Source organism: Cryptomeria japonica, chromosome 3 (assembly GCF_030272615.1).
Source record: "Cryptomeria japonica chromosome 3, Sugi_1.0, whole genome shotgun sequence".
Classification (NCBI taxonomy): domain Eukaryota; kingdom Viridiplantae; phylum Streptophyta; class Pinopsida; order Cupressales; family Cupressaceae; genus Cryptomeria; species Cryptomeria japonica.
Genome location: NC_081407.1, coordinates 949,298,287 through 949,312,079, shown reverse-complemented (window position 1 = coordinate 949,312,079; position 13,793 = coordinate 949,298,287). Strand labels below are relative to the sequence as shown.

General features: G+C 35.7%; 1 protein-coding gene across 3 annotated transcripts in view; it reads left to right on the top strand.

The window, feature by feature from the left end:
* Positions 1-6,262: 6,262 nt before the first annotated feature.
* LOC131038932 (uncharacterized) overlaps positions 6,263-13,793 on the top strand; it is a 127,933-nt gene continuing 120,402 nt past the window's right edge. For 2 of the 3 annotated variants that reach the window (XM_057971539.2, XM_057971537.2), the window contains exons 1-3: positions 6,263-6,503; positions 7,253-7,432; positions 8,096-8,151. In XM_057971539.2, coding sequence (XP_057827522.2) covers positions 6,438-6,503; positions 7,253-7,432; positions 8,096-8,151 — 302 coding nt within the window. In that variant the 5' untranslated portion in view covers positions 6,263-6,437. Of the gene's footprint in view, positions 6,504-7,252; positions 7,433-8,095; positions 8,152-13,793 lie in introns of those variants that run through there. The other variant, XM_057971538.2, reaches the window with a different exon arrangement.

Sequence of the window (13,793 nt, the reverse complement as noted above, 5' to 3'; positions counted from 1 at the left end):
TTGTGGAAAGGAAGAATAGAACTATTTTGGATGCAGCTAGAAGCATGATATCAGAAGCAAATCTGTTAGCATATGATGAAGCGGTGACAATGTATGTTGTCATTGATGTCAATAAAGTGCTCAAGCAGGTACACCGGTATGAAGATTGGAAGCGGTTTTGGTCAACCGAAATGGAGTGGACCGGTGTCGGGGTTCACTGAGTGTAATTACCGGTTGGTAGTCTCTGTTTTGTTTTAGGGTTTCCGATATGGCCTATGCGATGCAACCGATGGTGTTTTGTGAACGTTAAGGATAAGGGTCATGATGCCACATCAGCTGTGTGCACGTGAAGGATTTCCTTGTGGATTTTATGTGTGGAGATCGAATGCATTGAATGCCTACCTCGGGAATGCGCGATTTTCTGAGCGATGTATGAAGAGCGCGTGATGGGTTACCGTTTTCTAGATGCGGTGAAGATCAGACGATGCAAAGTGACTTGAGATCTATTTAGATCATTTCATTCTATGTAATGTGTTTGGACGGTTAGATTTGGACTGCTTGAAATTGTAAACCTAAAATACTTAGGGTTTAGGGTTTATGTTACCGACCTAATTTTTGTCTATAAGGTCGATGAGTTTTGATATTGTTAGTGTTGGCAAATGTTGTGTTTGTGTCTGCATGTTGAGATACTTGCCAAACCAGAGTGTGGAACCTGCAGAGTGTGATTGTAGAGGAGAGGAGCTGAAAAGGATCTGCCTTAGCAAGTAGTGTTGTTATCAGATCAAAGCTTTACCTGTTGACTTCTAACCATTTCAATAGAAGGAAAATCCCTTGATTGGGTAGCTTTAACAGGCTTGTTGTAAATCCTCTAACCAAGTGACTCAAGTTCATTGAGTTCTTCAAATCCTCTAGTGAGGTAACCTTTAATAGGGTTTCAACCTTTAACAAGGTATATAGCCATCCCTTAACTGGGTGATCTTTAACAGGATCGGTTTCTAACATAACCTTATTGTAAAGTCTTTAACCGGACTAGGCTCCTAACAAAGAGAGCTTCAAAAAAGTTCAAAAACAAGCTTGTGGGTATTCATCCCCACTGTGGTTTTTCCCATTTGGGTTTCCACGTGAAAAATTTGTGTGTCATGAGTTGTGCATTTTTCATGTGATGATTAAGTAGTCTTTGTTTAGGTGAATATGCATGCAAAGCTAATGGTTATGGTATCACTGATACAACACAGGCATGAGTATATTGGTGAAGTAGTTATCAAGTGTTGAATGCTATTTGACGTATTCAGTTTTACTGGTTTAGCTATTTGAAGTCTTACTATGTTTAACCGGTATTGCCATGGTTAAGTTCAGTGATGAAGACAACCGATTATCATTGTTTTAACTTGATAAGTTGTTGAGAAGTTTTTGTATGTATTGATTCACCCCCCCTCTTAGTACCGATTAGGGTATTTTTTGTTCATCATTATTCATCAAAATCTACCTCATGTGTATTGGAGAGAAGCAGTGAATACAACGGTTTACACTTTCAATAGAGTTCACATCAAAGGTGAAACGGGTAAGACACCCTATGAATTATGGTTTGGTAATATTTATACTCTTAAGTACTTCAGAATATTTGGAAGCAAATGTTACATTTGGAGAGATGAGTATATTGGTAAATTTGATCCTAGAAATGATGAAGGAATATTTCTTGGTTATTCATCTAAGAGAAAAACATATAGATGTTTTAATTAAAGATTGCAGAAAATCACTGAGAGTGCAAATGTGAAGATAGATGAACACTTTAGAAGAAATTCAAGGTCTATGGATTCTGAACTGACAGTTGAGATAATCACAAATGAACCTATACAGAGTGCATCGGTACAGAATATTGATCTAGTCACACCTGCATCATCAGAGAATTCCACAGTGAATGAAGAACAACAACAAGTGAACACACCCAGGTATGTAAGACTGAATCACTCTGAAAGTCAGATAATTGGGAATAAGTATCAAGGAGTTATGACAAGAGGAAGACTGACAAATGAAGAGGTATGTTTAATTTCTCAAATTGAACCAACATCTATCATTGAGGCATGTGAAGATAAACATTGGATTAAAGCTATGGAAGATGAATTGAAACAAATTGAAAAGAACAATACATGGACAATGGTTCCCCGACCTAAAAACAAAAATGTAATTGGAACTAAATGGGTATTCAGAAATAAACTTAATGAAAATGGTAAGGTAATCAGAAACAAAGCAAGATTAATGTGTAAAGGCTATTCACATAAAGAGGGAATTGATTACAATGAAACCTTTGCACCAGTAGCTAGAATTGAGGTAGTCAGATTATTTCTTGCATTTGCAGCACACAAGAACTATAAAGTATATCAAATGGATATTAAATGTGCATTTCTGAATGGTGATCTTGAAGATGAAGTTTACATTGAACAACCTAATGGATTTTCATTGACATGTGATAAAGATATGGTTTGCAGATTAAGGAAAGCTTTATATGGATTGAAGCAAGCTCCTAGAGCTTGGTATGCTAGATTGGACAAATATCTTTTGAAGCTTGGTTACACTAAAGGTAATGCTGACAACAACTTATATTTCAAAGTGACTAATGAAGATATTTTGGTTATTGAAGTTTTTGTTGATGACATCATTTTTGGAGGAGAAGATGGATTGTGTAAAGACTTTTCTAATAAGATGCATGAAGAATTTGAAATGTCTATGATTGGGGAGATCAAATTATTTTTAGGATTGTAGATTTCACAGACTGATAAAGGTATATTCATATGTCAATCAAAGTACTTGAAGGAATTACTGAAGAAATTTGGTATGGAAAACTCTAAATCAGTAAGTACTCCTATGACTACAATTGATAAACTATCATTGAAGGATGATTCAGCTCTCGTTAACTCGACGAGATACAAATCCATGATTGGAGGTTTACTGTATTTGACACAAACAAGACCTGATATAATGAATGCAGTGTGTATTGTTTCAAGATTTCAGAGTAATCCTAGAGAGAATCATGAATCAACAGTGAAAAGGATTTTTTGGTATCTACAAGGCACAACAAATCTTGGTTTATGGTATCATAAAGATGAAAATTTTGATTTATGTGCATACACTGATGCTAATTGGGCAGAAGATGTAGATGATAGAAAGAGCACCAACGGTGGGGCATTCTTTCTTGGTAGCAGATTGATTTCATGGTTGAGCAAGAAACAGAGTTGTATATCATTATCAACAGCAGAATCAGAATATGTTGCAGCAACAACTAATTGTACTCGGGTATTATGGATTAAGCAAAGTTGAAGGACATAAAGGTAAAATGCAAAGAACCTATAATCACCTATTGTGATAATTCAACAACAATTGATATATCTAAGAATCTGGTATTTCACTCTAAAACTAAACATGTTTCTATCAAATACAATTTTCTAAAAGAGAATATTGAAAGAAAAGAAGTGAGATTGGTTTATGTGAATACTAAAGAGCATATTGCAGATATCTTTACTAAGCCTTTGCCTAAGAAAACTTTTGAATATCTCAGAGAGCAGCTTGGGGTTATACCCTCACCGGTAGAGACTTAGACAGTTGATGCTTGGCATCAAACCGACATAATTTACAAAGAAACCTTTTTTCGACTTTGATGGAGAAGAGCTACTTCTTAGGGGGAGTAGTTGGTATTTGTAATTGGTTCTATGAACTGGTTGTATCTGGTATTTGTAATGCTTTGGCATTTGATGTCAAAGGGGGAGAGATATCTATGGAAAAACATTATCCTTTGGGGAGAGATTATTCATCGGGGGAGTGATACATACTCTTTGCATTTATTTTCATATCTATTCTGGAGATTGTTGGTTTTTGGCATTCTGTTTTGGTACTTAAATGTTTTTCCATCTTTGTGTTGCCATCAATGCCAAAGGGGGAGATTGTTGGTATTATGGATATGTTGCATTGGTTTTGTCATTGATGTCAACACCTATCTACACTTATCCTTCTGGAGATCTTTTGGTTATGTTCATCGACAAGTTCAGTGACTTATGCACAATCACCGGTATTTGGTTCACCGACAGGTTATATTGTTCACCGACACTAAGGATGACTTGTTATCATCTAGAGTTCACTTGGTTATGTCGAAGACATGGTTTGGACACTTGGTTTTTATGATTTGGTTATTGGTCTAATCAGGTTGACATATTTGTTGTTACCGACAAATTGGTCTAGGTTATGGACCAGCATGCGTTATCTATTCCAGATCAACACGACACATTATGGAGATGGTTTAATCAATTGGTATTGTTGTTGAGCCGATATGATGCATCGCATCTTGACTTACTTGTTGTAAGTGATTTTATTGTAATATTCTTAACTAGCCAACCTACACATTTGGTCTTAGGTTTTGGTATATATGTAAGATCTCATTTGTGAGATAATGAAAGGAAGAAGCAAGAAGGTAGAAGGAAGAAAAGGTATATGGTTATGGTATTGTAACATGGTATGTGCGAATATTGAAGATCATATGAGTAGACCATAGAGAAGGAGATAATCAGAGCTTAACCAGTACTGAATCCAGCAGTAGAGATGCTACTTTGAGCAGTACATTATCATTGGATTTAATCATCCAATTGTAGTCAGTGTGACTCCTATTTTGTGATTGAGCAGTGAGCTTTAGGCGGTTGGCCTTTCTGCATGTGCAGATCCCATTTGTATATACATACTATCTGCAGTAGTATCATCTGATTGTGGGTAAGGTTTCCCACAGTGGTTTTTCCCCTTACAGGGTTTCCATGTACAAATCTCTGTGTTAATTGTTGTGGACATTGTTTCTCTTTCTGTTTCATGCTTTAAGTTTCACCCGTATTGATATTAACTGTTAATCTGTTAACCGACATTAAGTTTGGTTTACCGGTATTATGTATCAAGTTTGATTAAGTTATATTTGGGTTGAAATAAATAGACAACTGATTCAGCACCCCCCCCCTCTCAGTTGCCTCCAGGTCCTAACATGCTTCACATCACTATAATGCCACGGGTATGATATCTTCTTGATATTTGCATCTCCACCTAATAATGATATACACTAATGTAAGATATTGCACGTGGCCCTTAGGAAGAAAGAAGAGGATCATTTATATGTGTAATGCTACTAGAAATTTTCCAAAATCTTTCCTTCATACTATATTCACACTTCATGCTATACATAAGGTATACATTTTAACTATCGCATGGTTTAAATGGATTATTCTTTGACATTTAAAACAACCATCCTTCTTACAAAACTTGTTATTTACATTTGTTCATGTATTTACAACTAATTAAAATGCTCCTAACTTATAAAACCTATCAACATGCCTATTACACATTGAATATAACTAGTATACCTGTATTCTAAAAAAAATATACATAAAATAATGCCGAGAGATATCACATAATTGTCTTGCATGTTTATTAGTTGTTAAGAAGGACATGGAGCTGAATAATGCTGCACTCTTTCACTCTCATTAAAGATGTAACAGTTTCATATACTTAGAGACAAGTGGCAATGATTCTACTTTATTCGAAGTAATAAAATAATACTTATAGATAAACTAAAACATGCATGTACATTTACTTGTCATCTACATGTCAAATTTATTCAAAATCAATTTTTTGTTTACAAATATTTGTATCTTATTGTAGACGCCTCTCGACATAATAATACTTATAGAGAAATTGAGACATGCATGCATTTACCTGTCATCTTCACGTCAAATTTATTCAAAATCAATTTTTTGTTACGGATATTTGTATGTCATTGTAGATGCCTCTCGACATAATTATGTTGATAGGCATCTACAGTGGCAATAACCCCTATACGAGGTCAACAAAAATCAGTGAAAGAAAAACAAAACTCAAAGATAAGTATCAAAATTGAAAATGCAAGTTCAAAGATCCTTGTCCGCTAACTTTCCTTTCTTATTTGATTTGAATTTCACTGTATTTAATAGCTTAACCCCCCGTCGAAAATAATAAAAACTATGATAGCAAATAATATAACAATTTTTAATAGACAAATAAAATAATTTCCCAAACAATAGTAAATAATTTAAAAAAAATATAAATATGCTAGTTAAATAATAAAATCGTAAAATGTGGAGCAATAATATAAATGTGTGAGAAATAAAGAATATACAAAAATAATACTAAACCGATTATTAAGAACATTAAAAAAACTTGTCGGGCATTACTCAGACTATCTTCTAAATTAAAACTATTCATTAGCTAAACACACTGATTTTGACAAGCCAAAAGCACATGCAATATTGCAACTTTATAGCTGTTGTCTATAAACAATGGAATAGATACAGTATATATGTTGTGCAAAATTTGTCGGGGAAGTCGCTGGGTTCACATAGAGGTACGAGGATCAGATCCTCCTATGATACCTCGCCATTAACAACAGAGGCTGAGTTATGCCCTTGCCTGATCATTCCCCTACCATGACGGACGAACCAACTCTTACACGCTGGAAATTTGAGGTACGTTTAATTTCATTCATTTTCTTTATTGCCACAATTTTTCTACTTCAAATCCAGTTAGAACTTTACATCAGGTTTTGAGTGATACAATTAGCTAGGGAAAGTTTATTATAACATATTGCTAGGTCCGATGATTAATTTTAGAAATCTAATGCACTTTACTGTATCTTGCATTTCAGGAAAGAATATTTTGATGTGCATATGAAAATTACAGAACAAACTTGAACAAATTGAAAATAATCTATGAAAGTGCTTGTGGCTCAAATATTGAGAAAATAATTTTTTTTGCATAAATATGCTTCTAAGACATGCATGATTTACCCTCTGGACAAATACATTTTTAATGAATGCGAGCTTAAATATTTACAGGGGATACGTATGAAGAAAATGATTTTGATAAATTTTAAGTGTGCTTCGGTTCGGTGTAAGATTTGTTGAATTTTCATTAATCTAAAATTTTTAGAAAGATTTTTCTTTTTCAAAAATATGCTTCCTAGTAAAATTAAGTTTTATAAAGCCAAGCTTAAATATTCTACGAGAAATGCAAGAATTGTCAGTTGAAAAGAATCTACGCAACAATATGCCTCCGAGGGATATCAGATTTGTGTAATTTTTCCACAAATATAAGCTTAAATATGCCTAAAGTCTTGTAAGATTGTTCCTCTGAAATAAATTGATTTTCAGAAATGTAAGCTTAATTATTTATCCAACATGTGAGAATTGTTGGCTCAAAGCGACATTTGTTGCAGGATTTTGAGGAAGCCTATGACGCAAAATTTGGAAGAAGAAAGGGGGATGTTAAGGAGAATGGGCATTCTCAAAGTGCAAGAGAGCAGAGTCAGGAGAATTTTAGCCAAGGGAGTGTTGTTGGAAATGGAAATAACAGAAATACTGCAAGTTTGGCTGTGTACGAGCAGTATTTGCCTCGGGTAGGTCACTCAATTTTTAAAATGTTGTCATGTTGTTTGCAATAAAATGATAGTTAATATGGAAATCAGGACCAGGTAGATAATTGATTTTCAATTATGCAGTATTTACCTGAGGTACATTACTGAACTGTTCAAAAGTTGTTTTGTTGTTTGCAATAAAGATAAAAAAGAAAAAAAAAAATATGCTTAAATATTGAACAAAGAACTAAGATGGAGATGCGCAAAGTTTATGATAAAATAAAACATCATATCAAATGTTGTTTGATGAAGAAGTATGATGGGAGGGACATACATGAAATGTTTTCCCCTGAATTTCAAAAGAAGTACATGACATCTAATATCTAATATGTTTGGCCCTTCAAGGCACTAGAGTTACGTGGAATTTAGCACTAGGTAAGTAGTTTGCAGTGTTGGTTACTTAACTGTTAAATTTTATTATGTGTGGAATGAAAAATACCATAGAATCTAGAACTGGGTAGATAGCTAATTTACTTAATCTGTTAAGCTTTTAACTGATTCAGATTAAAAATCTCAGTAATTGTATGGGAGATTAATAAGGTGCAATCAAGAATTTTACATTTGATATAAATTGCAGTGCAAGCCTTCATTCTTCATGGAATTTAATAAAAGCTTATGAAATTAATTGTTTTTAACTATTTTTAGGAAAATAATGGAGTGGATATTGCTGGTGTGGCAACAGAGAGATCAATGGAGAAACCGTAATAGACTTTCTCCTCTTCTTTGCTTTATCCATTGTGACATTTGTTTTTCGGTTGATTTATTTCATTATATGGAAAATGAATTAGCGATAAGCTGGGTTCTTGCATATGGACTTTGCATTGCTACCTATATTGTGTAAAAGTATTTGGAACACCAACAGTTTCACATGTAACATGCAGATATTACTATCTAACACCTAGCATAGAATACATATTTATAAGTAAGAGGTAAAGGTTGGTTTTGAACTTTTGTACCTAGTAGTCAAGCACCACTCAGTTTGACATGTGAGTCCTTTCATGTAGGGAGCCAAAAGGAGATTTCCTTCCATTTTCTTTACACATTATTCAAGTTGTCTACCCTTGGGTTTGAGGTTTCCTTATATATGCTGTACATATAGTTTAAATATTTCACCCCTAGTTTTTTGCCTTGTGACTTGGTTAAAGATTAAAATGGGGTTTACCAATTCACTTGTAACTAGTCTACTATAGACGATGCACAGAGATGGTGACAATGATAATGCTTTCATTATAAACATTTTAAATGTACATTGTTTCCATATAGCATTAACCTTTATATCATTGATGAGAGATTTATCGGTTACGATATAACATGTGTCTATCTTGCATCTTTCTTTGTGTTGTGACTTATATATCATCTACAGTGCTACAATTCTTATTTTTCTAGTTAACATGATGCAAGTAGCCTTCAGAGTAGTTCCTGACTGTATTTCAACTTATTGTGAACTACCATTCTAAGATAGGGTGACAAATTATATGACTTCTTCCTCTTGACCATACATCAACTGGAAAGAAGTTTTTTGTCAATACCAGCCATGTCAGTCATTTGGTATATTCATAAATTCATTGGTATTGTTCTTGCCAATCACTTTCATCTATATTATTACAGTAATAATGCTATATTTAGCATGTAATGGTCATGTTAGTTGTTTAGTTCTTTTTAGTAAGTTTCCTTTCTGAGTTTCAGTTCTCGATCGTTTCTGTTATGGAAAAATCCCCTTGTAATTTTATCTATTTAAAGAGTTTTCCTCTCCTTGTAATTTATGCAATTACCATTTCATGGTATTAGAGCCAAGTTATATTTTTTGGCAAGTTTTTTAGAAAAAAATTTGTGGTTTTTTTCCTAAACAACTTTGGGAAAGTTTTTTAGAAGTTTTTGATAAAAAATTCTTGAGATTTTTCTTTGCAATAATTTCTAGGGTTTCTTCTGTCGACAATCGTGTCAGTTTCTTCAAGATGTTTTTGCAAAATTCTTCTAAAAATCGTGGTTTTTTTGGGTCTATAGAGTCGTGATTGTTTCCTGTAGCTTTTTGGCGGGTTGGAAACACGGATTTTGGTGGTCACATGTCTACAAATTATGTTGTGAATTTTCTTTTGCTCGTGAGTTTTGAGTTTTGTGGATTTTTGCTCGTGAGGAAGGTTTTATGCTCTGCTTGTGTGGGTTGGTTTGTTGTTTGTGCGACCTACGTAGCCAACCTTTGCATGATATTTTTTCAAAAATCGTGGGTGTTTTGCACGATTTTCTTTCCATGTGCGCTTGCTATTCTTGGGTCAATTAGGGGTTTTTCTTGCGCACGACAGCTCTGCAATTTTTTGCATTATGACTAAGGTTTTTTTTAGCCTTTCTTTTTTTGACGGAAATCATGAATTTTTCTGTGCGTTTTCTAGCACTTGAAGGGTTTTCGACCACATTTCTGCTCTGCCTAGGGTTTTGACGATTTTAAAAAATTGTGCCCTTTTGTGTGCGCCTAGAGTTTGTGGAGGATTGGGTTTTGATTTTTTGAATGATTTTTGAAATAAGATTGGGGGTATTCTTTTTTTGAGCAATGCCTAGGGATTTGTGCCAACAGGGTTTGTCTAATTTTTGATAGGAAAATCAGATTTTTTGCTAATTTTTTCAATAAAAAATTGAAGTTCATTGCTGACCTCATTTTTCATGCCTTTGGAAAACAGGAGGGATGGTGTCTTTGACCAACATCATGTTGGAAGGGAATAAGAGATTTAATGGTAAAAATTACAACACGTGGAAACAACACATGCTCACCATTTTCGAGTACCGATGCCTTGACTAGATTATCTCTGGTACATACACGTCCCACTGCTGTAGGCAAAGACCAAGACAATTTTTATGAGCGTAACCATGAAGCGGTTATGTTGCTAAAATTGTCTGTCACCGATGATATGCTTCCAAAAATACATTTTGACAAGACATGCGCAAATCTAGACACACTTGAAGGATTTGCACGAAACATCAGACAAGGGCAACACATTCTTCCTTAAGAATATGCTATTCTCAATTATGATGGACGGAAAGATGTCTTTGTAGGATCATCTCATAAAGATTAAAGACATTCGTGATCAACTAGAGGCCATTGGTTGCAAGATGGAAGAAGAGGAGATGGTGGTTATCACGTTAAAAAACTTACCACGCTCCTATGAGCACGTCATCAAAACTCTCAACATTACTTCCACCAATGTTGACCTAAAGTTTGATGAATTGTGCAACAAGCTCTTGCAATAGGATAGGTGGAAGAAGTAGTTTGGGCGCAACACCGAGACAGCCAATGTGGAACAGGTTTTTATTGCCAAAGTCAAAGGCAAAGGCAACTCCTTGAGCATAAAAGATAAGGCAAATCTAAGGAGAGTTCCAAGAAGAATATCAAATGTCATTATTGTGGTAAATGAAAAAACACTATAGGAAGCAGTTGGCTGATTAGAAATCCAACCAGGGAGGGTCTTAGTAGAAGGCCCATGTTGTAGAGCATATTGAGCAGGAGTTTGCCTTTTATGCATTTGTGGCCAAAAGACCAGTAGATCATGTCAAATCTTCTACGTAGTACATTGATTCTAGAGCTTCTCGACATTTACACACAGGAGAGATTGGTTCACGTAGTACAAGGCTTGCTCCAATTTAGTGATCTTTGATGGTGGTGAAGAGTATACAATTATCGGCAAGGGCAACGTTCAGATTACATCCGGTGAGAGAAATCTCATATTTCTTAATGTATACTATGTTCCGGGCATGGAGCTTAGTCTGCTCTTTGAGTAAATTATGTGACATTGTTTGAAGTTGATGTTACCTTTAGTGCACATAAGTGCCACGTTGTTGATAAGGAGTCCAAGAAGACAATTGTAGCTGGGCTCGAAGATCATGGATTGTATAGGCCGGTTAATAGTGGAGAGTCTCAGGACCATGCGAAGGCTGCGAAGAGTTCATCTATCAATACTCTTTGGCATTAGTGATATGGGCATCTCAACATATCATACCTCTCTCAATAGGCTTGAGAGAATTTGGTAGAAGGCTTACCTAAGATTCAGTAGTAGACACATGGTGTGTGCAGAGCTTGCTAAGTAGGGAAGAAGCATCGAATTCCATTCTTAGATGGACAAGCTTGGAGAGCGTCCAAGGTCCTACAACTAGTTCATGCAAATGTTTGTGGACCAATGGATACTACATCGGTCACTAGTACTAGGCATTTCTTCTGTTTGTTGATGATTTCAATAGGAAAACGTGGTTGTTTTTCCCAAAGGCAAAATTAGATGTGTTTAATGAATTCTAGAAGTTTAAAGCATTAGTTGAAAAAGAGTTAGGATATCGAATCATAACTCCTAGGACACACAATGAGGGTGAATTCTATTCCAACGAATTCACCAACGTCTTTTCTAAACACGGTATTAAGCGTCAACTTACCACACCCTATACCCCTCAGCAAAATGGTGTTGTTGAGCGGAGGAATCGGCTATTACAGAGATGGCCTATTGTATGCTTTTGAACATAAATGTTCAAAACAAGTTTTGGGCTGAGGTAGTGTATATTGCAATGTATCTTCTTAATTGGTCTCCCACGCAGGATGTTAAGAAGAGGATCCCAGAGGAAGCATTGCTCGGGAGGAAACCAAAAATCAGCCAACACAAAGTTTTTGGTTCAACAACATATCTTTGGATTCCAAATGCAAAGAGGACCAAATTGGATTCCAAAAGTCAGAAGTTGATGCTTGCAAGCTATAATGACAATCATGAAGTCTATCGGCTGATTGATGTGGACATTGATCGTCTCACTTTTAGTAGAGACATTTGTGATGAAGAAGGTGGGCCCTTTCAGCTATCTTCTCCCATCAAGAGTCTTGAAAATCAGCCTTTGCAAACTAAAAGATTTGGGTGTTAGGTTTCCATTAGCTCCACTTGAAGGGAGGGATTTTGACAATTCTGAACTTGTGAAATATCCTAGGCATGATCTTATACCAACAAATTTCCCTCAGGACAACCTGGATCAACATCTAGATGATTTCATTCTAGGCAGCCCAAGTCATGATGATCATCTTGATTTGGAAGAAGATGCTTCCACTCTTCAGCCTAAGTGGTGGGAAAAGCTCATCGATGATGTTTGGGATAATGAGCTTGTTGAGGGTAGATCATCTAGAGGCAAGAGCAAGTAGAGTACTGTCAATTTTGCTCTTATGGCTGACATTCAGAATGTTTATAAGCCCCAAGATTTTTCAGAGGTGAAAGGTAAACCCGAATGGGAAAAGGCTATGGAATTAGCCTTTTGAAGAACAACACTTGGGTTCTGTCAGATCTTCCACCAAGGAAGAAACCCACTGGCTGCAAATGGGGCTACAAAGTGAAATATAAAGCTGATGGAACTTTTGATAAATACAAAGCTTGATTAGTGGCTAAAGGGTTCTCACGGAGAGAAGGCATTGACTATGAGGAGACCTTTGCTCCTACAACAAAGATGAGCACCATCCGGTTGGTTCTAGCCATTGCAACACAGTTTGGTTGGAAAGTCTATCAACTAGACATAAAGCGTGCCTTAATGGTTATTTGGAGGAAGAGGTATACATGACGCAACCTTAAGGTTTCAAGGTTTTAGGCAAAGAGCACCAAGTATGTAGACTGGTGAAGGCTCTTTATGGATTAAAGTAAGCCCCTAGGGCATGGTACATCAAGATTGACAAGTATTTGGATGCACCGGACATTCAAAGAAGTCCTTGGATGTTAAGAGCACTGGTAATGACATCATTCTTCTTGTCATCTATGTGGATGATATCATCATTACTGGTAGTGGGGCACATTTGCTTGAGCATATCAAACTGAATTTGTGTCAAGCTTTTGATATGACCAATTTGGGTCTTTTGCATTATTGTCTTGATGTAGAGTTTTGGCAGATAGGTGGTAGTATCTTCATTTCTTAGTCGAAGTATGCCAAGAATTTGCTAGATAAGTTAATGATGACAAATTGTAAAGTCGCATCTACACTTATGGACAAAGGGCTGAAACTATTAGTCAAATTTGATTGACTAGTGGTGAATGAGTTAGCATTCAGGCAACTAGTTGGTAGCCTCATCTATCTTACATCCACTATACCTGATCTAAGTTATGCTACGAGTTACATCTCTTTCTTAATGGCAACCCCTAAGGAAGAACATTGGGTTGTAGCGGAGCATGTATTGAGATATGTGAAAGGGACACCTGACTTTGGCATTCTATACAACGGAAGCAAAGATCTTTGACTGATTGGTTTTACAGTTTTAGATTGGGCAGGTTCTGTTGATGACATAAAGTCTACTTTTGGGTATGTCTTCAGTCTTGGCACGGGTGCAGTCACATGGACCAGTACGAAG